The sequence below is a fragment of the Cherax quadricarinatus genome, unplaced genomic scaffold (genome assembly GCF_038502225.1).
Source record: "Cherax quadricarinatus isolate ZL_2023a unplaced genomic scaffold, ASM3850222v1 Contig1176, whole genome shotgun sequence".
Classification (NCBI taxonomy): Eukaryota; Metazoa; Arthropoda; class Malacostraca; order Decapoda; family Parastacidae; genus Cherax; species Cherax quadricarinatus.
Genome location: NW_027196202.1, coordinates 65,001 through 86,760, shown reverse-complemented (window position 1 = coordinate 86,760; position 21,760 = coordinate 65,001). Strand labels below are relative to the sequence as shown.

General features: G+C 43.5%; 1 protein-coding gene across 3 annotated transcripts in view; it reads right to left on the bottom strand.

Moving 5' to 3' along the window:
• The window catches only part of LOC128693544 (popeye domain-containing 2), a 37,735-nt gene extending 16,116 nt beyond the window's left edge, over positions 1-21,619 (bottom strand). Inside the window, exon 1 of one of the 3 annotated variants that reach the window (XM_070080883.1) lies at positions 21,315-21,619. In XM_070080883.1, the coding sequence (XP_069936984.1) occupies positions 21,315-21,406 (92 nt within the window). In that variant the 5' untranslated portion in view covers positions 21,407-21,619. Of the gene's footprint in view, positions 1-595; positions 825-3,171; positions 3,413-21,314 lie in introns of those variants that run through there. The other 2 variants (XM_070080885.1, XM_070080886.1) reach the window with 2 other exon arrangements.
• Between the last annotated feature and the right edge of the window lie 141 nt (positions 21,620-21,760).

Below are 21,760 nucleotides of genomic sequence, written 5' to 3'. Positions count from 1 at the left end.
AGTACTAGAACTCAACACACAACTCAGGATATAAATAACCATAATTTAAACCTAGAAGATGATTGATCACGTTGACCCTGATCTAAACCTCCATAATCTGACACCCAATCAAAACCTATTGGAAAGTAACTGCCTTTATTACACAGCATCACAAGCCAGCACTATCCTAAACAATGCTAAAAGTCTATCAGTACTTAACTACAACATCAGGTCCTTAAGCAAACACTATGATAACCTCCTAGCACTCCTTGAATCACTAAAGACACCCTTCTCCTGCATTATTCTTACTGAGACCTGGCTTAAGCAGGACACAATAGATATCTACCCTCTACCAGGATACACAGCAATTCACAACTGCAGAACAAACCAAGTTGGGGGTGGTATTGCAATCTATTACTCTAACCAATTATCTTGTCTTAGCACCACTTGCTTTAGTGATGAATATGGGGAATACATTTTTGCTAATTTTACTGTAAAAAACCTTAAGACGCCTATAACAATCGGTGCCATTTACCGGATACCTCACACAAACATCCCAAATTTCAGTGAGAAATTTAAGTCACTAATAACAAACAGACAAATGAATAAGCACCACCTTCTCTTAGCTGGAGACTTCAACATCAACCTTGGCTTACTAGATGATCAGCCTGTAACTGATTTCATCAACAATATGAACAACACACTTCTCATACCAACAATAACTAAACCAACCAGGCTGACTGAGACAAGTGCAACCATAATAGACCACATATGGACCAATATACTAGCCCCCCTTAAATCAGGGATAATCACAGATAGCACTACAGACCACTACCCTACCTTCCTCCTGACAAACTTTAGTAAACCACCACTTGAATACAACAAAGTCTCATTTAGACTCCATGACGAGGCCTCAGTAAGGAAGTTCACAGCTGACCTAGAGACTGTTGATTGGCCTACAGAATTCTCCAAGGCCAATGGTAATGATGACTGGACAGACATTTTTCTTAACAAATTACTTAGACTATGCAACAAACATTGTCCTATAAAAACAAAACAGATCACAAACAAACGGCTTGGTTGCCCATGGCTAACCAGTACCATTCTGAAATCCATTGACAAGAAACACCAATATGAAAAGCAATATAGACAGGGCTTAATACACAAAGATATTCTTAAACACTATTCATCAGTTCTCACCAAAGTAATAAAGAAAGCCAAACAACTATACTACTCCAGCAGATTCACAGACACTAGAGGAGATATAAAATTATTATTATTATTATAATCAAGGGGGAAGCGCTAAACCCGGAAGATTATACAGCGCCTGGGGGGGGGATGTGGAAGGCATTCAGGCTTAATTCGGGGAACTGGAGCACAGATCCAATTCCCTAAATCAAGAGCCCCTCACCAACATCAAGGAGCCTTCCTTGAGGGGAGGAGATATAAAAAAGACCTGGAAAACACTCTCTAAGATTCTAGGGACCCACGAACTGAGAAAAAACAAGAATATTGTCCTAACTAAACCTAATGAAGCACCACTACATCCCACTGACACAGCTAACAAGACTTCTTTTCAACCATAGGATCTAATCTCGCCAATAAAATCCCACATACCAATGCCCATGCCGGGGACTACCTAGATGGGAATTTCCCAAATTCCTTCTATCTTGCACCAACTGAGCCCACGGAAGTCACCGAGATTATAAAGTCACTTAAAAACAACTCAGGGAATCTGTCTCATGTCCCACCATTATTATTATTATAATAAAAAAAAAAAAAAGAAGCGCTAAGCCACAAGGACTATACAGCTGTCCCACCATTACTGTACAAGCGAGCGGCCCATATCCTTTCGCATGCTATTTCATTACTTTTTAACAAGTCACTAGAAACTAGCACCTTCCCGAAACTACTCAAGATGGCAAGGGTTACACCAATACATAAAGGTGGTGACCCTACAGACTTAAACAACTATAGGCCAATATCTAACTTACCATTGCTATCCAAAATCTTTGAGAAACTCGTGCACAGGAGACTGTATTCATTTATAACAGCACAAAACATACTCAACCCCTGCCAATTTGGATTCAGGAAAAAATAAAAGCACTAATGATGCAATCATAAAAATGCTAATCTGCTTTACACAGCATTGGAAAATAAGGAATATCCACTAGGAATTTTTATTGACCTAAGAAAAGCTTTTTACACAGTAGACCACAACATCCTACTCCACAAACTTGATCATTACGGTATAAGAGGCCATGCGCTTGCTTATTTCAAATCTTACATTACTAATAGGTATCAGTATGTCACCATTAAAGACACAGCATCAACAACACGGCCACTTGATACTGGAGTTCCGCAGGGAAGTGTCCTTGGTCCCCTGCTCTTCCTCATATACATCAATGACCTTCCAAACGTATCCCAACACCTGAAACCCATTCTCTTTGCTGACGACACGACTTATGTCATCTCTCACCCTATAATCTTGCCACCCTCAACACCATTGTTAACGAGGAGCTGATCAAAATATCGACTTGGATGACAGCCAATAAACTTACGCTTAACACTGACAAAACCTACTATATTATGTTTGGTAGCAGAGCAGGAGATGCACAAATTAACATTAAGATCGACAACACTCTAATTACCAGACATGAGGGCAAATTCCTAGGCCTATACCTTGACAACAACCTGAATTTCAGCACCCATATCCAACACATAACCAAAAAAGTATCCAAAACGGTTGGGATCCTCTCCAAGATACGATACTACGTGCCGCAAAATGCCCTTCTCACACTATACCACTCACTTATTTATACATACCTCACCTATGCTATTTGTGCTTGGGGATCAACTGTAGCAACACACCTAAAGCCAATAATAACCCAACAAAAAGCTGCAGTAAGAATAATCATTAAATCCCATCCCTGGCAACACCCCCCCCCCCACTCTTCATAGACCTAAACTTACTCCCTGTTCAGTACATCCACACTTACTACTGTGCAATCTACATCTACAGGACCTTAAACTCCAATATCAACCTTGACCTAAAACGCTTTCTTGATAGTTGTGACAGAACCCACAGGCATAACACCAGACACAAACATCTCTACGACATTCCCCATGTCCGACTAAACCTTTACAAAAATTCAATGTATGTCAAAGGCCCTAAAATCTGGAATACCCTACCTGAGAACTCTAGAACTGCAGACACATTCATCACCTTCAAAACTACCATTAGAAAACATCTTATCTCCCTGATACACCCCATCAACTAACTACACGAATACAACCTGGTGGTTCACACTTACACTCATTCACCCATTTGACCATAAACAGAAATATTAATCTCAATCTTAAAATAATGAATCCTATGATACTCCAATACTGAAACTATGTACTGTGCCAAAACAAAAGCATTCACATTGCTAAACTCACAAACTAGTATTTAGTCACTTAGCCATAATACCAACTTACCTTGATTGATTGGCACACTGAGCTAGAAACCTATACAGATATTGACGAATGTATTAATAATTTTCTAAAAAAATCCCAATACCTCTATAACAAGCACTGCCCTAAAAAAACTAAACAGATGACAGCAAAGAGACTGAACAGTCCCTGGCTAACACCCAGCATTCTCAAATCCATAAATACAAAACACCAATATGAAAAACAGTACAGAATGGGTCACATAACCAGAGACCAAACAAAACGTTACTTGTCAATCCTAACCAGCCTGATAAGAAGGGCAAAAAAATTGTATTATGAGAACAGATTATCCAACTTACGAGGTGATATAAAAAAGACCTGGAAAACCCTATCAGAAATTCTGGGAACAAAAAAGATATTACCTGGAGTTTACCTGGAGAGAGTTCCGGGGGTCAACGCCCCCGCGGCCCGGTCTGAGACCAGGCCTCCTGGTGGATCAGAGCCTGATCAACCAGGCTGTTGCTGCTGGCTGCACGCAAACCAACATACGAGCCACAGCCCGGCTGATCCGGAACTGACTTTAGGTGCTTGTCCAGTGCCAGCTTGAAGACTGCCAGGGGTCTGTTGGTAATCCCCCTTATGTGTGCTGGGAGGCAGTTGAACAGTCTCGGGCCCCTGACACTTATTGTATGGTCTCTTAACGTGCTAGTGACACCCCTGCTTTTCATTGGGGGGATGGTGCATCGTCTGCCAAGTCTTTTGCTTTCGTAGTGGGTGATTTTCGTGTGCAAGTTCGGTACTAGTCCCTCTAGGATTTTCCAGGTGTATATAATCATGTATCTCTCCCTCCTGCGTTCCAGGGAATACAGGTTTAGGAACCTCAAGCGCTCCCAATAATTGAGGTGTTTTATCTCCGTTATGCGCGCCGTGAAAGTTCTCTGTACATTTTCTAGGTCGGCAATTTCACCTGCCTTGAAAGGTGCTGTTAGTGTGCAGCAATATTCCAGCCTAGATAGAACAAGTGACCTGAAGAGTGTCATCATGGGCTTGGCCTCCCTAGTTTTGAAGGTTCTCATTATCCATCCTGTCATTTTTCTAGCAGATGCGATTGATACAATGTTATGGTCCTTGAAGGTGAGATCCTCCGACATGATCACTCCCAGGTCTTTGACGTTGGTGTTTCGCTCTATTTTGTGGCCAGAATTTGTTTTGTACTCTGATGAAGATTTAATTTCCTCATGTTTACCATATCTGAGTAATTGAAATTTCTCATCGTTGAACTTCATATTGTTTTCTGCAGCCCACTGAAAGATTTGGTTGATGTCTGCCTGGAGCTTTGCAGTGTCTGCAATGGAAGACACTGTCATGCAGATTCGGGTGTCATCTGCAAAGGAAGACACGGTGCTGTGGCTGACATCCTTGTCTATGTCGGATATAAGGATGAGGAACAAGATGGGAGCGAGTACTGTGCCTTGTGGAACAGAGCTTTTCACCGTAGCTGCCTCGGACTTTACTCTGTTGACGACTACTCTCTGTGTTCTGTTAGTGAGGAAATTATAGATCCATCGACCGACTTTTCCTGTTATTCCTTTAGCACGCATTTTGTGCGCTATTACGCCATGGTCACACTTGTCGAAGGCTTTTGCAAAGTCTGTATATATTACATCTGCATTCTTTTTGTCTTCTAGTGCATTTAGGACCTTGTCGTAGTGGTCCAATAGTTGAGACAGACAGGAGCGACCTGTTCTAAACCCATGTTGCCCTGGGTTGTGTAACTGATGGGTTTCTAGATGCGTGGTGATCTTGCTTCTTAGGACCCTTTCAAAGATTTTTATGATATGGGATGTTAGTGCTATTGGTCTGTAGTTCTTTGCTGTTGCTTTACTGCCCCCTTTGTGGAGTGGGGCTATGTCTGTTGTTTTTAGTAACTGTGGGACGACCCCCGTGTCCATGCTCCCTCTCCATAGGATGGAAAAGGCTCGTGATAGGGGCTTCTTGCAGTTCTTGATGAACACAGAGTTCCATGAGTCTGGCCCTGGGGCAGAGTGCATGGGCATGTCATTTATCGCCTGTTCGAAGTCATTTGGCGTCAGGATAACATCGGATAGGCTTGTGTTAATCAAATTTTGTGGCTCTCTCATAAAAAATTCATTTTGATCTTCGACTCTCAGTCTGGTTAGCGGCTTGCTAAAAACTGAATCATATTGGGACTTGAGTAGCTCACTCATTTCCTTGTTGTCATCTGTGTAGGACCCATCTTGTTTAAGTAGGGGCCCAATACTGGACGTTGTTCTCGATTTTGATTTGGCATAGGAGAAGAAATACTTTGGGTTTCTTTCGATTTCATTTATGGCTTTTAGTTCTTCCCGCGATTCCTGACTCCTAAAGGATTCTTTTAGCTTAAGTTCGATGCTTGCTATTTCTCTGACCAGTGTCTCCCTACGCATTTCAGATATATTGACCTCTTTTAGCCGCTCTGTTATTCTTTTCCGTCGCCTGTAAAGGGAGCGCCTGTCTCTTTCTGTTTTACATCTACTCCTCCTTTTTCTTAGAGGAATAAGCCTTGTGCATACATCGAGTGCTACCGAGTTAATCTGTTCTAGGCATAAGTTGGGGTCTGTGTTGCTTAGTATATCTTCCCAGCTTATATCGGTTAGGACTTGGTTTACTTGGTCCCACTTTATGTTTTTGTTATTGAAGTTGAATTTGGTGAATGCTCCCTCGTGACTAATCTCATTATGTCGGTCTGGGGCTCCGCGCATACATGACTGAACCTCAATTATGTTGTGATCTGAGTATATTGTTTTTGATATGGTGATATTTCTTATCAGATCATCATTGTTAGTGAAGATGAGGTCTAGTGTATTCTCCAGTCTAGTAGGCTCTATTATTTGCTGGTTTAAATTGAATTTTGTGCAGAGATTTAAAAGCTCGCGTGAGTGTGAGTTTTCATCAGAGCTGCCTCCTGGTGTTATTACTGCAACAATATTATTTGCTATATTCCTCCATTTTAGGTGCCTTAAGTTGAAATCCCCCAGGAGCAAGATGTTGGGTGCAGGAGCTGGAAGGTTTTCCAGACAGTGGTCAATTTTTAACAGCTGTTCCTGGAATTGCTGGGATGTTGCATCCGGAGGCTTGTAGACTATCACAATGACTAGGTTTTGGTTCTCGACCTTTACTGCTAAAACTTCCACTACATCATTTGAGGCATTTAGCAGTTCTGTGCAAACAAGTGACTCTGCAATGTACAGGCCAACCCCCCCCTTTTGCCTGTTCACTCTGTCACATCTGTATAGGTTGTAACCTGGGATCCATATTTCGTTGTCCAAGTGATCCTTTATGTGGGTCTCAGTGAAAGCCGCGAACATTGCCTTTGCCTCTGCAAGCAGTCCACGGATGAAAGGTATTTTGTTGTTTGTTGCTGGCTTTAGACCCTGTATATTTGCAAAGAAGAATGTTATCGGACTGGTGGTATTGTTGGTACTGGGGGGGGATTTTTTTTCCGGCATTAGTATCTGTATCTGTTGGTTTGGAGTGGAGGCCATCGACTGTGGTTCCACTCCAGGAATGACTGGATTTGGTGTACGATTTCTGCCATTTCCTGCCAGTTTTTTTTCCTTCCTGGCACTAAAAAACCTCTCCCTCTTGAGTGGCTGTGGCTACCCAGGTTTTCCCATAGCGAAATAAAATTAGCAAAAACAGATGAACCCCAACTCCCACCAACAGAAACAGCAAACAGACTCAATGATTTCTTCTCCACTATAGGACAAAACCTTGCCAATAAAATCCCAAGCTCAGATACCCCACCAAATGACTACCTCACCGGCAACTACCCGAACACACTGTTCCTAGCTCCGACTAACCCATACGAAGTCTCCCTTATTATCAACGCACTAAAAAACAAGGCAGGAGATTTAAATACCTTACCACCCCTTATATACAAAAAAGTGTCACAAGTGCTATCACCAATCATTGCAACACTCTTTAACAAATCCATTGAATCCTCCACCTTCCCTACAGTACTCAAAATAGCAAGGGTCACCCCGATCCACAAAGGAGGAGACCAAACAGAGTTGAATAACTATAGGCCAATATCCAACTTACACCCTCTCTCAAAAATCTTCGAAAAATTAATTCATAAACGAATCTACTCCTACCTTATCTCCCAAAACATACTCAACCCCTGCCAATTTGGATTCAGGCCTAATAAAAATACTAATGATGCTATTATACACATGCTAGAACATATATACACTGCAATAGAGAAAAAAGAAGTCCCACTGGGGATCTTCATTGACTTACGTAAAGCTTTTGATACAGTTGACCATGACTTGCTCCACGTAAAATTGTCACACTATGGTATAAGAGGGCACTCCCTCAACTACCTCAAGTCTTACCTCAGCAACAGAAGCCAATATGTGTACGCAAATGGGGCAAACTCTTCTGCACAACCAATTACAGTTGGTGTCCCACAGGGAAGTGTCCTTGGCCCTCTTCTCTTTCTCCTATACATAAATGACCTTCCAAATGCTTCGCAATTACTCAAACCCACACTATTTGCAGATGACACTACATACGTCTTCTCTCACCCGAGCCCAGTCACACTAGCCAATACTGTAAATACCGAATTACAGAAAATATCTACCTGGATGAGGACTAACAAACTTACACTAAACATTGACAAAACCTACTTCATTCAGTTTGGTAACAGAGCTACAGATGTCCCTCTTAACATAATGATAAATGGATCACCTATCACAAAACTAACAGAGGGAAAATTCTTAGGAATCCACCTTGATAATAGACTCAAATTTCATACACATATACATCAAATTTCTAAGAAAATTTCCAAGACTGTAGGCATACTATCGAAGATACGGTACTATGTTCCACAGTCAGCCCTCCTGGCCCTATATCACTCTCTTATTTACCCCTATCTCACCTATGGAATTTGTGCATGGGGCTCAACAACAATTAACCATCTCAGACCACTAATTACCCAACAAAAGGCTGCAGTTAGAATGATAACAAATTCTCACTACAGGCAGCACACTCCACCAATATTCAATACACTAAACCTACTCACCATACAAAACATCCATACTTATTACTGCACCTATTACATACATAGAACACTTAACTCTGATATTAACCCTCCCCTCAAACATCTCCTTGCCAACCTCAACAGAACACATGACCATAACACAAGGCACAGATCACTCTTTGATGTTCCTCGTGTCCATCTCACACTATGCAAAAACTCAATGCACATAAAAGGCCCTAAAATCTGGAATTCATTACCTGTAAATATAAAAGAAACACAACCTGTTTATAAATTCAAGTCTCTTCTCAAAGATTACTTACTCACCCAAAACCAAATAAATACTGAATAACTGAACATTATAAATTGTATATCTTAAATGTTTCTCACAATTATATCACATAAATGTTAAACCTAAAACCCAATCTAACTTTATTATTTTTTAAATACACTACCTAACAGAATCACTACCTAACTGAATGCAACCATATGACCTGTCTTTGTAATACTCACTTGTGCTTTATAGTTATCTGTTTACATTAATGTTTTATCACTGATTTCATCATTGCTTAGTAGCAGCGCTGTATAGTCCTTGTGGCTTAGCGCTTCTTTTTGATTATAATAATAATAATAATCATTGCTTAGTTAATCTTAAGTTAATTTTAAGCCAGCCCATAATGCTATGCATAGTATAAGTGGCTTTGGCATACTGCTCTTATCTGTATTTTTTTTGTACCTCTGTATGTGTGCACAAATTGGAAATAAATAAAATAAACTAAGTCTGCCCGAAATGCCTAGCCATGCTAAGCGTTCTAGTGGTACACTCTGTAATCATTATTTAACTACATGTAAACCACACAACAACCAAATTCTGTAAATTCAACATTGTAATCTTTATAGAGAATAAACTTTGAATTTGAATTTGAAGACAAAACGACTTGCTTCCATTATGGTCCTTGTCAGCAACATCAATAACAGTCTTTGTGTCATCGGAAATAATTGTCATCAGAATCATTAATCTCACTGTGTCAGCATCAGTAAGTCTTTGTGTGTCAATATTAATAACAGTCTTTGTGTTATCATCAGTAACATTCTCTGTGTCATCATCAATAACTTACTGTGTGTCATCATCAGCATCAATAAGTCTGTGTGTGACATCAAAATCATGAATAACAGTTTAGTGGATCACCCGGGGTTGCAAACATAAGATAAGATTTCCTTCGGATTTTTAGCCACCCAGGATAACCCAAGAAAGTCAGTGCGTCATCGAGGACTGTCTAACTTGTTTCCTTTGGGGTCCTTAATCTTGTCCCCCAGGATGCGACCCACACCAGTCGACTAACACCCAGGTACCTATTTGCTGCTAGGTGAACAGGACAACAGGTGTAAGGAAACGTGTCGAAATGTTTCCACCCGCCGGGAATCGAACCCGGGCCCTCCGTGTGTGAAGCGGGAGCTTTAGCCACCAGAGTTTACCTGGAGAGAGAGTTTACCTGGAGAGAGTTCCGGGGGTCAACGCCCCCGCGGCCCGGTCTGTGACCAGGCCTCCTTAGGTCAGTGTCCCAGGATGCGACCCACACCAGTCGACTAACACCCAGGTACCCATTTTACTGATGGGGAACATAGACAACAGGTGGAAAGAAACACGTCCAATGTTTTCTACTCTGGCTGGGAATCGAACCCAGGCCCTCACCGTGTGAAGCGAGAGCGTTAACCACCAGGCCACCAGAGCCACCAGACCACAAGGCCTTGTTTTCAAATTCAAATTCAAATTCAATTCAAATTCAAAGTTTATTCTCTATAAGGATTACAATGCTGAGTTTACAGAATTTTGGTTATTGTGTGGTTTACATGTAGTAAAATAGTGATTACAGAGTGTACCACTAGAACGCCTAGCATGGCTAGGCATTTCGGGCAGACTTAGTTTTATTCTTAATTGTAAAATATTACAAATTATGAGGTAAGTTGGTATTATGGCTAAGTGACTTCATACTAGTTTGTGAGTTTAGCAATGCAAATGCTTTTGTTTTGGCACAGTACATAGTTTCAGTATTGGAGTATCACAGGATTCATTATTTTAAGATTGAGATTAATATTTCTGTTTATGGTCAAATGAGTCAGTGAGTGTAAGAGTGAACCACCAGGTGGTATTCGTGTAGTTAGTTGACAGGGTGTATCAGGGAGATAAGATGTTTTCTAATGGTAGTTTTGAAGGTGATGAATGTGTCTGCAGTTCTAGAGTTCTCAGGTAGGGTATTCCAGATTTTAGGGCCTTTGACATACATTGAATTTTTGTAAAGGTTTAGTCGGACATGGGGAATGTCGGGGAATGTCGTAGAGATGTTTGTGTCTGGTGTTATGCCTGTGGGTTCTGTCACAACTATCAAGAAAGCGTTTTAGGTCAAGGTTGATATTAGAGTTTAAAGCCCTGTAGATGTAGATTGCACAGTAGTAAGTGTGGATGTACTGAACAGGGAGTAAGTTTAGGTCTATGAAGAGTGGGGGGGGGGGGTGTTGCCAGGGATGGGATTTAGTGATTATTCTTACTGCAGTTTTTTGTTGGGTTATTATTGGCTTTAGGTGTGTTGCTGCAGTTGATCCCCAAGCACAAATAGCATAGGTGAGGTATGGATAAATAAGTGAGTGGTATAGTGTGAGAAGGGCATTTTGCGGCACGTAGTATCGTATCTTGGAGAGGATCCCAACTGTTTTGGATACTTTTTTGGTTAAATGCTGGATATGGGTGCTGAAATTCAGGTTGTTGTCAAGGTATAAGCCTAGGAATTTGCCCCCATTATTTCTGGTAATTAGAGTGTTGTCAATCTTAATGTTAATGTGGGGATCTCCTGCTCTGCTACCAAACATAATATAGTAGGTTTTGTCAGTGTTAAGCGTAAGTTTATTGGCTGTCATCCAAGTCGATATTTTGATCAGCTCCTCATTCACAGCGGTGTTGAGGGTGGCAAGATTAGGGTGAGAGATGACATAAGTCGTGTCGTCAGCAAAGAGAATGGGTTTCAGGTGTTGGGATACGTTTGGAAGGTCATTGATGCATATGAGGAAGAGCAGGGGACCAAGGACACTTCCCTGCGGAACTCCAGTATCAAGTGGCCGTGTTGCTGATGCTGTGTCTTTAATGGTGACATACTGATACCTATTAGTAATGTAAGATTTGAAATAAGCAAGCGCATGGCCTCTTATACCGTAATGATCAAGTTTGTGGAGTAGGATGTTGTGGTCTACTGTGTCAAAAGCTTTTCTTAGGTCAATAAAAATTCCTAGTGGATATTCCTTATTTTCCAATGCTGTGTAAAGCAGATCTAGCATTTTTATGATTGCATCATTAGTGCTTTTATTTTTCCTGAATCCAAACTGGCAGGGGTTGAGTATGTTTTGAGCCGTTATAAATGAATACAGTCTCCTGTGCACGAGTTTCTCAAAGATTTTGGATAGCAATGGTAAGTTAGATATTGGCCTATAGTTGTTTAAGTCTGTAGGGTCACCACCTTTATGTATTGGTGTAACCCTTGCCATCTTGAGTAGTTTCGGGAAGGTGCTAGTCTCTAGTGACTTGTTAAAGAGTAATGAAATAGCATGCGAAAGGACATGGGCCGCTCGCTTGTACAGTAATGGTGGGACATGAGACAGATTCCCCAAGTTATTTTTAAGTGACTTTATAATCTCGGTGACTTCCGTGGGCTCAGCTGGTGCAAGATAGAAGGAATTAGGGAAATTCCCATCTAGGTAGTCCCCGGCTTGGGCATTGGTATGTGGGATTTTACTGGCGAGATTAGATCCTATGGTTGAGAAGAAGTCGTTTATCTTGTTAGCTGTGTCAGTGGGATGTAGTGGTGTTTCATTAGGTTTAGTTAGGACAATATTCTTGTTTTTTCTCAGTTTGTGGGTCCCTAGAATCTGAGAGAGTGTTTTCCAGGTCTTTTTTTATATCTCCTCTAGTGTCTGTGAATCTACTGGTGTAGTATAGTTGTTTGGCTTTCTTTATTACTTTGGTGAGAGCTGATGAATAGTGTTTAAGAATATCTTTGTGTATTAGGCCTTGTCTATATTGCTTTTCATATTGGTGTTTCTTGTCAATGGATTTCAGAATGGTGCTGGTTAGCCATGGGCAACCAAGCCGTTTGTTTGTGATCTGTTTTGTTTTTATAGGACAATGTTTGTTGTATAGTCTAAGTAATTTGTTAAGAAAAATGTATGTCCAGTCATCAATACCATTGGCCTTGGAGAATTCTGTAGGCCAGTCAACATTCTCTAGGTCAGCTGTGAACTTCCTTACTGAGGCCTCGTCATGGAGTCTAAATGAGACTTTGTTGTATTCAAGTGGTGGTTTACTAAAGTTTGTCAGGAGGAAGGTAGGGTAGTGGTCTGTAGTGCTATCTGTGATTATCCCTGATTTAAGGGGGGCTAGTATATTGGTCCATATGTGGTCTATTATGGTTGCACTTGTCTCAGTGAGCCTGGTTGGTTTAGTTATTGTTGGTATGAGAAGTGTGTTGTTCATATTGTTGATGAAATCAGTTACAGGCTGATCATCTAGTAAGCCAAGGTTGATGTTGAAGTCTCCAGCTAAGAGAAGGTGGTGCTTATTCATTTGTCTGTTTGTTATTAGTGACTTTAATTTCTCACTGAAATTTGGGATGTTTGTGTGAGGTATCCGGTAAATGGCACCGATTGTTATAGGCGTCTTAAGGTTTTTTACAGTAAAATTAGCAAAAATGTATTCCCCATATTCATCACTAAAGCAAGTGGTGCTAATACAAGATAATTGGTTAGAGTAATAGATTGCAATACTACCCCCAACTTGGTTTGGTCTGCAGTTGTGAATTGCTGTGTATCCTGGTAGAGGGTAGATATCTATTGTGTGCTGCTTAAGCCAGGTCTCAGTAAGAATAATGCAGGAGAAGGGTGTCTTTAGTGATTCAAGGAGTGCTAGGAGGTTATCATAGTGTTTGCTTAAGGACCTGATGTTGTAGTTAAGTACTGATAGACTTTTAGCATTGTTTAGGATAGTGCTGGCTTGTGATGCTGTGTAATAAAGGCAGTTACTTTCCAATAGGTTTTGATTGGGTGTCAGATTATGGAGGTTTAGATCAGGGTCAACGTGATCAATCATCTTCTAGGTTTAAATTATGGTTATTTATATCCTGAGTTGTGTGTTGAGTTCTAGTACTGATATCTGTAGTGGTAGGAAGTTTGGACAAGTATATAGCTAGAGTATTTTGGTCATGTAGAGTATAGTCACTACTACACATGATGAAGTTGATGTTGTCTATGTGTTGTGCTGGAATGAACTAAAGTACAACTAGGTATAAACTAGTAATATAAAAATACAAATTAAAAATAGAACAAGACTCACTTGTAATTGCACTAAGGTCTAATAATGACTTTTGTGGAGTCTATGTTTTGAGCTAGAATGAGCTATAGTACAATAGGTTTAATCTAATAATATAAAAATACAAATTAAAAATAGCACTAGTCTCTCACTAGTAATTGCACTATGGTCTAATATAGTGAATTTGGTATTGACTATGTCTTGAGGTAGAATGAGCTATGGTACAACTGAATTTAATCTAATAATATAAAAATACAAATTAAAAATAGCACCAGTCTCTCACTAGTAATTGCACTATGGTCTAGTATAGTGAATTTGGTATTGACTATGTATTGAGCTAGAATGAGCTAGAGTAAAACTGTGATTAATCTAATAATATAATAAAGGCACAAGACTCTCAATTGTAATTGCACTAAGGTCTTATATAAGTTGTTTACAAGAATCAGAGTATAATTAGATTTAAATTGACAGGATAAAATACACAAATTAAGGTAGCTAAAGAATAATAAAAAGAATGATAAAAATAAAAATGGCAATGACTTGGTTATAATATGCTAGTAAGATGGTAGACAGGATAATATAAAAGTTGTAGTTGAAAATACTAGTTTAAAAAAGTATGGAATAAAAATGGTGAATAAAAGAAGTTTACAATAAGTTTGATCAATATAGTTTAAAGTAAAATTGGGCAATAATAGGGATTTAGAATAAAATTGGGCAATTGAGTATTTTTTAAAGTGAGGTAGAATTATTGAAGACAAGTTATGGTTAGTTTATAATAAAATAAGATGGAACAGTGATGTGGTAAGTTGTAAAAAAGGAGATAGATTCTGTAGATATTAAACAAATTAAGACTGTGAGGTAGAATGGTCGTTGAATACAACAATGACAATCAAAAGTAGTTGGGGTATTAGAATTTTAGGGGGGCACAAATTTATGACAATATAACACTGACGGTGGACTACAGGTATTATCTGCACTTTACTCTGATTCTGTTAGTCCAGCCTCACTTAGGAATGTTTTAAGGTCATGTTCTGTAGAGATGAAGTATCTCTTCCCAGTGGGCTGTTTCCTAACTGCGATTTTTCCATCCCTCACAAAGCACTGGTGGATTTTTTGGGCATAGCGTAATTTTCTTAGCCGATAAAGAAGGTTTTGTCTTGTTTTGGTAAGGCACTCATTGACGTAAACATCAGTTTTCATAGAAATAGATGTTTTTAGTAGGTTGTTTCTTTGTAGGCTAGTTTGGAATTTTAACAGCACTGTTTTTTTACCTGCTTGGTAGCCCATCAGTTTGCAATCCTTTAGGTCATCACTATGTATGTTAAGGCGAAGGTGGTCCTTGATAAGCTGTAGGGTGGTCTCCATGCAGGTGTTCTTGAAAGCTCTTACTGCACTTTCAGCCAAGAGTTTCCTTGTGAGGAGAGCTCTTACTTATACCTAACTTACACCCGCCTACACTTTAATTCCTTCTTCAACACTGCAAGAAGTTGACTAATAATTTTATCATGTCAATAACAAACTAGAGTGACTTCAAAAATCTTAAATTGTTATTTCAGAGACAGTTATACTGGTTACTGCAGCTTCTCTGCAGTAATATGAATTCTGGTGAAATTGATAAACACAACTGCTGCTTGAAGAAGTCACTGCTTGACCAGTCAGTCACTGCTTGACCAGTCACTGCTTGACCAGTCAGTCACTGCTTGACCAGTCACTGCTTGACCAGTCACTGCTTGACCAGTCGCTGCTTGACCAGTCAGTCACTGCTTGACCAGTCAGTCACTGCTTGACCAGTCAGTCACTGCTTGACCAGTCAGTCACTGCTTGACCAGTCACTGCTTGACCAGTCAGTCACTGCTTGACCAGTCACTGCTTGACCAGTCGCTGCTTGACCAGTCAGTCACTGCTTGACCAGTCAGTCACTGCTTGACCAGTCACTGCTTGACCAGTCACTGATTGACCAGTCAGTCACTGCTTGACCAGTCAGTCACTGCTTGATCAGTCAGTCACTGCTTGACCAGTCACTGCTTGACCAGTCAGTCACTGCTTGACCAGTCACTGCTTGACCAGTCAGTCACTGCTTGACCAGTCAGTCACTGCTTGACCAGTCACTGCTTGACCAGTCACTGCTTGACCAGTCAGTCACTGCTTGACCAGTCAGTCACTGCTTGACCAGTCACTGCTTGACCAATCAGTCACTGCTTGACCAGTCACTGCTTGACCAGTCACTGCTTGACCAGTCACTGCTAGTGCTGAAGGCACTGGAGTTGAACATGTCTAAAGGCTGAGGGACTCACCATCTCAAGACTGCTACTTCAAGGCTGACTGACTACTTCAGGACTTTTATATTTCAAGGCCGACTGACCACCTCAATACTATACTTAAAGGCTGACTGACCACCTCAATATTATACTTAAAGGCTGACTGATCACTTCAATACTATACTTAAAGGCTGACTGATCACTTCAATACTATACTTAAAGGCTGACTGATCACCTCAATACTATACTTCAAGCCTGACTGACCACCTCAATATTATACTTAAAGGCTGACTGATCACTTCAATACTATACTTAAAGGCTGACTGATCACTTCAATATTATACTTCAAGCCTGACTGACCACCTCAATATTATACTTCAAGCCTGACTGACCACCTCAATATTATACTTCAAGCCTGACTGACCACCTCAATATTATACTTCAAGCCTGACTGACCACCTCAATATTATACTTCAAGCCTGACGAACTGACCATAAGACTACTCCAAATCTGAGGGACTGATCACCTCAAAACTAATGCAAAGTTAATGAACTAGTCTTTACCTCTCCCTTCCTGCTGCTGTCTCCAAATTTACTCTCCTCTGTATTCGACTAAGGAAGTCTACTGTGGAGGCCAGATATTTCGGATCTAAAGATACCTGAGCTTTGTACGTGTTAGTCAGTAATGGTTACCATTATTGTAAATCATACTACTACTACTACTACTACTACTACTACTACTACTACTACTACTACTACTACTACTACTACTATTATTATTACTACTACTACTACTACTACTATTACTACTACTACTACTACTACTACTATTACTACTCACTACTCACACCATCCACCACCACCACCACCACCACATTACCACCGACCACCACCACCACTTCACCACCACCACCACACCACTCACTACCACCACCACCACCACACCACCACCACCACCATCACTACCACCACCACCACCACACCACTAGTCACCACCACCACCACCACCACTGACTACCACCACCACCACCACCACCACCACTCACCACCTCACACCACCACCACCACCACCACCACACCACCACCCCCACAACCACCAATACCACTACAACCACCACTCATCACTTCACCACCACCACCACCAATTATCATCACCACCACCACCACCACCACCACCACCACCAATACCACTCACCACCACCATTATTACTACTACTACTATTACTATTACTACTACTACTACTATTACTACTACTACTACTACTACTACTACTACTACTACTACTACTATTTTAAGTTGATGGAGCAGCACACTGCTGTGTCCTGGACACTGCTGTGTCCTGGACACAGCCCAGACTCCTGTACCACACTATGTTTCCTTCACGTATCTTTTATGTCCTTTGTATTGATTATGTTTCGCTCTTGGAGGGCGAAACATAGTTTAAATAAACGCCTCATTAGTTTCTCTCGTGTCCTTTACCTTCCCTTGTTAGTAATTCTAACAATCTTTACGATGATTGTAATAACCCTTTCAAGATTATTACATCAATAGTAATAATAATAATAATAATAATAATAATAATAATAATAATAAGCGGCATCAAGGTGGTGCCTTGATGCCGCTCAAGTGTTCTAGATCTAGGCAACCGGAGCTTCTCTCAAAATACAACAGTGGTTTGGATGTTAGAGAGAGAGAGAGAGAGAGAGAGAGAGAGAGAGAGAGAGAGAGAGAGAGAGAGAGAGAGAGAGAGAGAGAGAGAGAGAGAGAGAGAGAGAGAGAGAGAGAGAGAGAGAGAGAGAGAGGATAACATGATAAAACTACAGGCACAAAGAAGGGTCGTGGGTGTGGGGGTCGTGGAGGGGGTCGTGATGGGGGTCGTGGAGGGGGTCGTGGAGGGGGTCGTGGAGGGGGGTCGTGGATGGGGTCGGAGGGGTGGAGGGGGTCGATGGGGATCGGGGTGGTGGGGGGTCGGGGGAGGGGATGACTGGCTGACACCAGGAAATTGGATGTGTTGAAGTTTGCCAGGTGCTGCAGCCCCCCTCCCCCCCTCACTGTTCCTCGTGCCCAGCCTCACCCCTCACCACTAACCCTGCCCCACCCAACAGTGCTGCTACCCCCCCCCAGGAGTGTGATTGGTTCAGAAGGTGAGGTGGTGTGGCAGATGTGGAGGGTGTGGCAGGTGTAGATGGTGTGGCAGGTGTAGATGGTGTGGCAGGTGTAGAGGGTGTGGAGGGTGTGGCAGGTGTAGAGGGTGTATCAGGTGTGGAGGATGTGGCAGGTGTAGAGGGTGTGGCAGGTGTAGATGGTGTGGAGGGTGTGGCAGGTGTAGATGGTGTGGCAGGTGTAGATGGTGTGGCAGGTGTAGAGGGTGTGGAGGGTGTGGCAGGTGTAGAGGGTGTGGCAGGTGTGGAGGATGTGGCAGATGTAGAGGGTGTGGCAGGTGTAGATGGTGTGGAGGGTGTGGCAGGTGTAGGTGGTGTGGCAGGTGTAGATGGTGTGGAGGGTGTGGCAGGTGTAGAGGGTGTGGCAGGTGTAGATGGTGTGGCAGCTGTAGAGGGTGTGGCAGGTGTCGAGGGTGTGGCAGGTGTAGAGGGTGTGGCAGGTGTAGATGGTGTGGCAGCTGTAGAGGGTGTGGCAGGTGTGGAGGGTGTGGCAGGTGTAGAGGGTGTGGCAGGTGTGGAGGGTGTGGCAGGTGTAGAAAGTGTGGCAGCTGTAGAAGATGTGGCAGGTGTGTCGGGTGTGGAGAGTGTGGCAGGTGTAGAGGGTGTGGCAGGTGTGGAGGATGTGGCAGGTGTAGAAGGAGTGGTAGGTGTAGAGGGTGTAGCAGGGTGGAGCGTGTGGGAGGTGTAGAGGGTGTGGCAGGTGTGGAGGGTGTGGCAGGTGTAGAGGGTGTGGGAGGTGTAGAGGGTGTAGCAGGTGTAGAGGGTGTAGCAGGTGTAGAGGGTGTGAAGGGTGTGGCAGGTGTATAGGGTGTGACAGGTGTAGAGGGTGTGGCAGGTGTACAGGGTGTGACGGGTGTCTAGGGTGTGGCAGGTGTAGAGGGTGTGGCAGTGTGGAGGATGTGGCAGGTGTAGAAGGTGTGGAAGGTGTAGAGGGTGTGACAGGTGTAGAGGGTGTGGCAGGTGTTGAGGGTGTGGTAAAGATGGAGGGTGTGGCAGGTGTGGAGGATGTATCAGGTGTAGAGGGTGTGGCAGGTGTGGAGGGTGTGGCAGGTGTGGAGGATGTGGCAGGTGTAGAGGGTGTGGTAGGTGTGGAAGGTGTGGCAGGTGTGGCGGGTGTGGAGGGTGTGGCAGGTGTAGAGGGTGTGGCAGATGTGGAGGATGTGGCAGGTGTAGAAGGTGTGGTAGGTGTAGAGGGTGTAGCAGGTGTGAAGGGTGTTGCAGGTGTAGAGGGTGTGGCAGATGTGGAGGATGTGGCAGGTGTAGAAGGAGTGGTAGGTGTAGAGGGTGTAGCAGGGTGGAGCGTGTGGGAGGTGTAGAGGGTGTGGCAGGTGTGGCAGGTGTAGAGGGTGTGGGAGGTGTAGAAGGTGTGGGAGGTGTGGAGGGTGTGGCAGGTGTAGAGGGTGTGGCAGGTGTAGAGGGTGTGGCAGGTGTGGAGGGTGTGGCAGGTGTATAGGGTGTGACAGGTGTAGAGGGTGTGGCAGGTGTACAGGGTGGTGGGGTGGCGGTGTGTAGGAGGGTGTGGCAGGTGTGGAGGATGGGGCATGCAGAGAGGTGTGGAAGGTGTAGAGGGTGTGACAGGTGTAGAGGGTGTGGCAGGTGTTGAGGGTGTGGTAAAGATGGAGAGTGTGGCAGGTGTGGAGGGTGTATCAGGTGTAGAGGGTGTGGCAGGTGTGGAGGGTGTGGCAGGTGTAGAGGGTGTGGCAGGTGTGGAGGATGTGGCAGGTGTAGAGGGTGTGGTAGGTGTGGAAGGTGTGGCAGGTGTGGCAGGTGTAGAGAGTGTAGCAGGTGTAGAGGGTGTAGCAGGTGTAGAGGGTGTAGCAGGTGTAGAGGGTGTAGTAGGTGTAGAGGGTGTAGCAGGTGTAGAGGGTGTAGCAGGTGTAGAGGGTGTAGCAGGTGTAGAGGGTGTAGCAGGTGTAGAGAGTGTAGCAGGTGTAGAGGGTGTAGCAGGTGTAGAGAGTGTAGCAGGTGTAGAGGGTGTAGCAGATGTGGAGGGTGTGGCAGGTGTAGAGGGTGTTACAGATGTAGAGGGTGTGGCGGGTGTACAGGATGTGGCGGGTGTGGAGGGTGTGGCAGGTGTAGAGGGTGTAGCAGGTGTGGAAGATGTGGCAGGTGTAGAAGGTGTAGTAGGTGTAGAGGGTGTGACAGGTGTAGAGGGTGTGGCAGGTGTTGAGGGTGTGGTAAAGGTGGAGGGTGTGGTGTGGAGGGTGTATCAGATGTAGAGGGTGTGGCAGGTGTGGAGAGTGTGGTAAGTGTGGAGGGTGTAACAGGTGTAGATTGTGTGGAAGGTGTGGAGGGTGTTGCAGGTGTAGAGGGTGTAGCAGGTGTGGAGAGGGATGATTTACAGGCGTGGACGGAATTAACATGGTTGAGACGATAGTCTCTGGTATCACCTTACCTTGTCAGTGTTGATGGGTGAAGCCAGGTAATAAGGCGAGGGGCACTACCTCCCTCACCTGCCAGTGTTAATGGGTGAGGCCAGGTAATGAGGCGAGGGGGCACTACCACCTCCACCTGCCAGTGTTAATGGGTGAGGCCAGGTAATGAGGCGAGGGGGCACTACCACCCCCACCTGCCAGTGTTGATGGGTGAGGCCAGGTAATAAGGTGAGGGGCACTACCTCCCCCACCTGTCAATGTTAATGGGTGAGGCCAGGTAATGAGGCGAGGGGCATTACCACCCCCACCTGCTATATACCCTCTCCTCACATCCCTCCTGCAGCTATTCCTGCACCTTCACGTGCATCTACTCCTGCACCTACTTCTGCACCTCTCCCTGCACATATTGTACCTATTCTTGCACCTCCTCCTGCACCTCCTCCTGCGCCTCCTCCTTCACCTCCTCCTTCACCTCCTGCACCTGTTCCTTCGTCTGTCTGTGTCTGACCTCTCTAACTCTGTTATCTGACCTTACCCGCCCCCTGCCTAGTGGATCACTCACCCTGTCACACCTCTCCCTTGCCAGTAAATAACTCACTTTCCAAGTAGTGTGTAGAGTACTGGCATACTGAAGCCACCTAGGTACTCACCTGCTGGAAAGTGCGAGGGAGAGAGAGGACTCACCTGCCGGAGATTACGAGGAAGAGTACTAACCTGCCGGAGAGTACGAGGGAGAGAGAGTCCACTCTGGTTATCTTCTCCTGCGCGTATATTTCTTGGAACTTAACATAGCGGATAAGCTTCATACAGTTTATTACTCTCTTGAACTGATGCCGTGACACCTTCAGTGGCTCGAACAAGCTCTTGTATACCTGTTGTAGGAGAGGCAGGTGGTTAATGCACTTTGTGTGGTCTTAGGGAGGGGAAGGGAGAGGGTGAGGTAAGCAAGAAGGGGAAGAAGAGAGAGAGAGAGAGAGAGAGAGAGAGAGAGAGAGAGAGAGAGAGAGAGAGAGAGAGAGAGAGAGAGAGAGAGAGAGAGAGAAAGATAGGAGTGAGGAAGGTCATAAAAGCTACGGGACATCCAGTGTTATATATGTAATAATTTATTTATACGCACAACAACACAAACAAAACTCTGGTATCTCTCACACAAAACACAA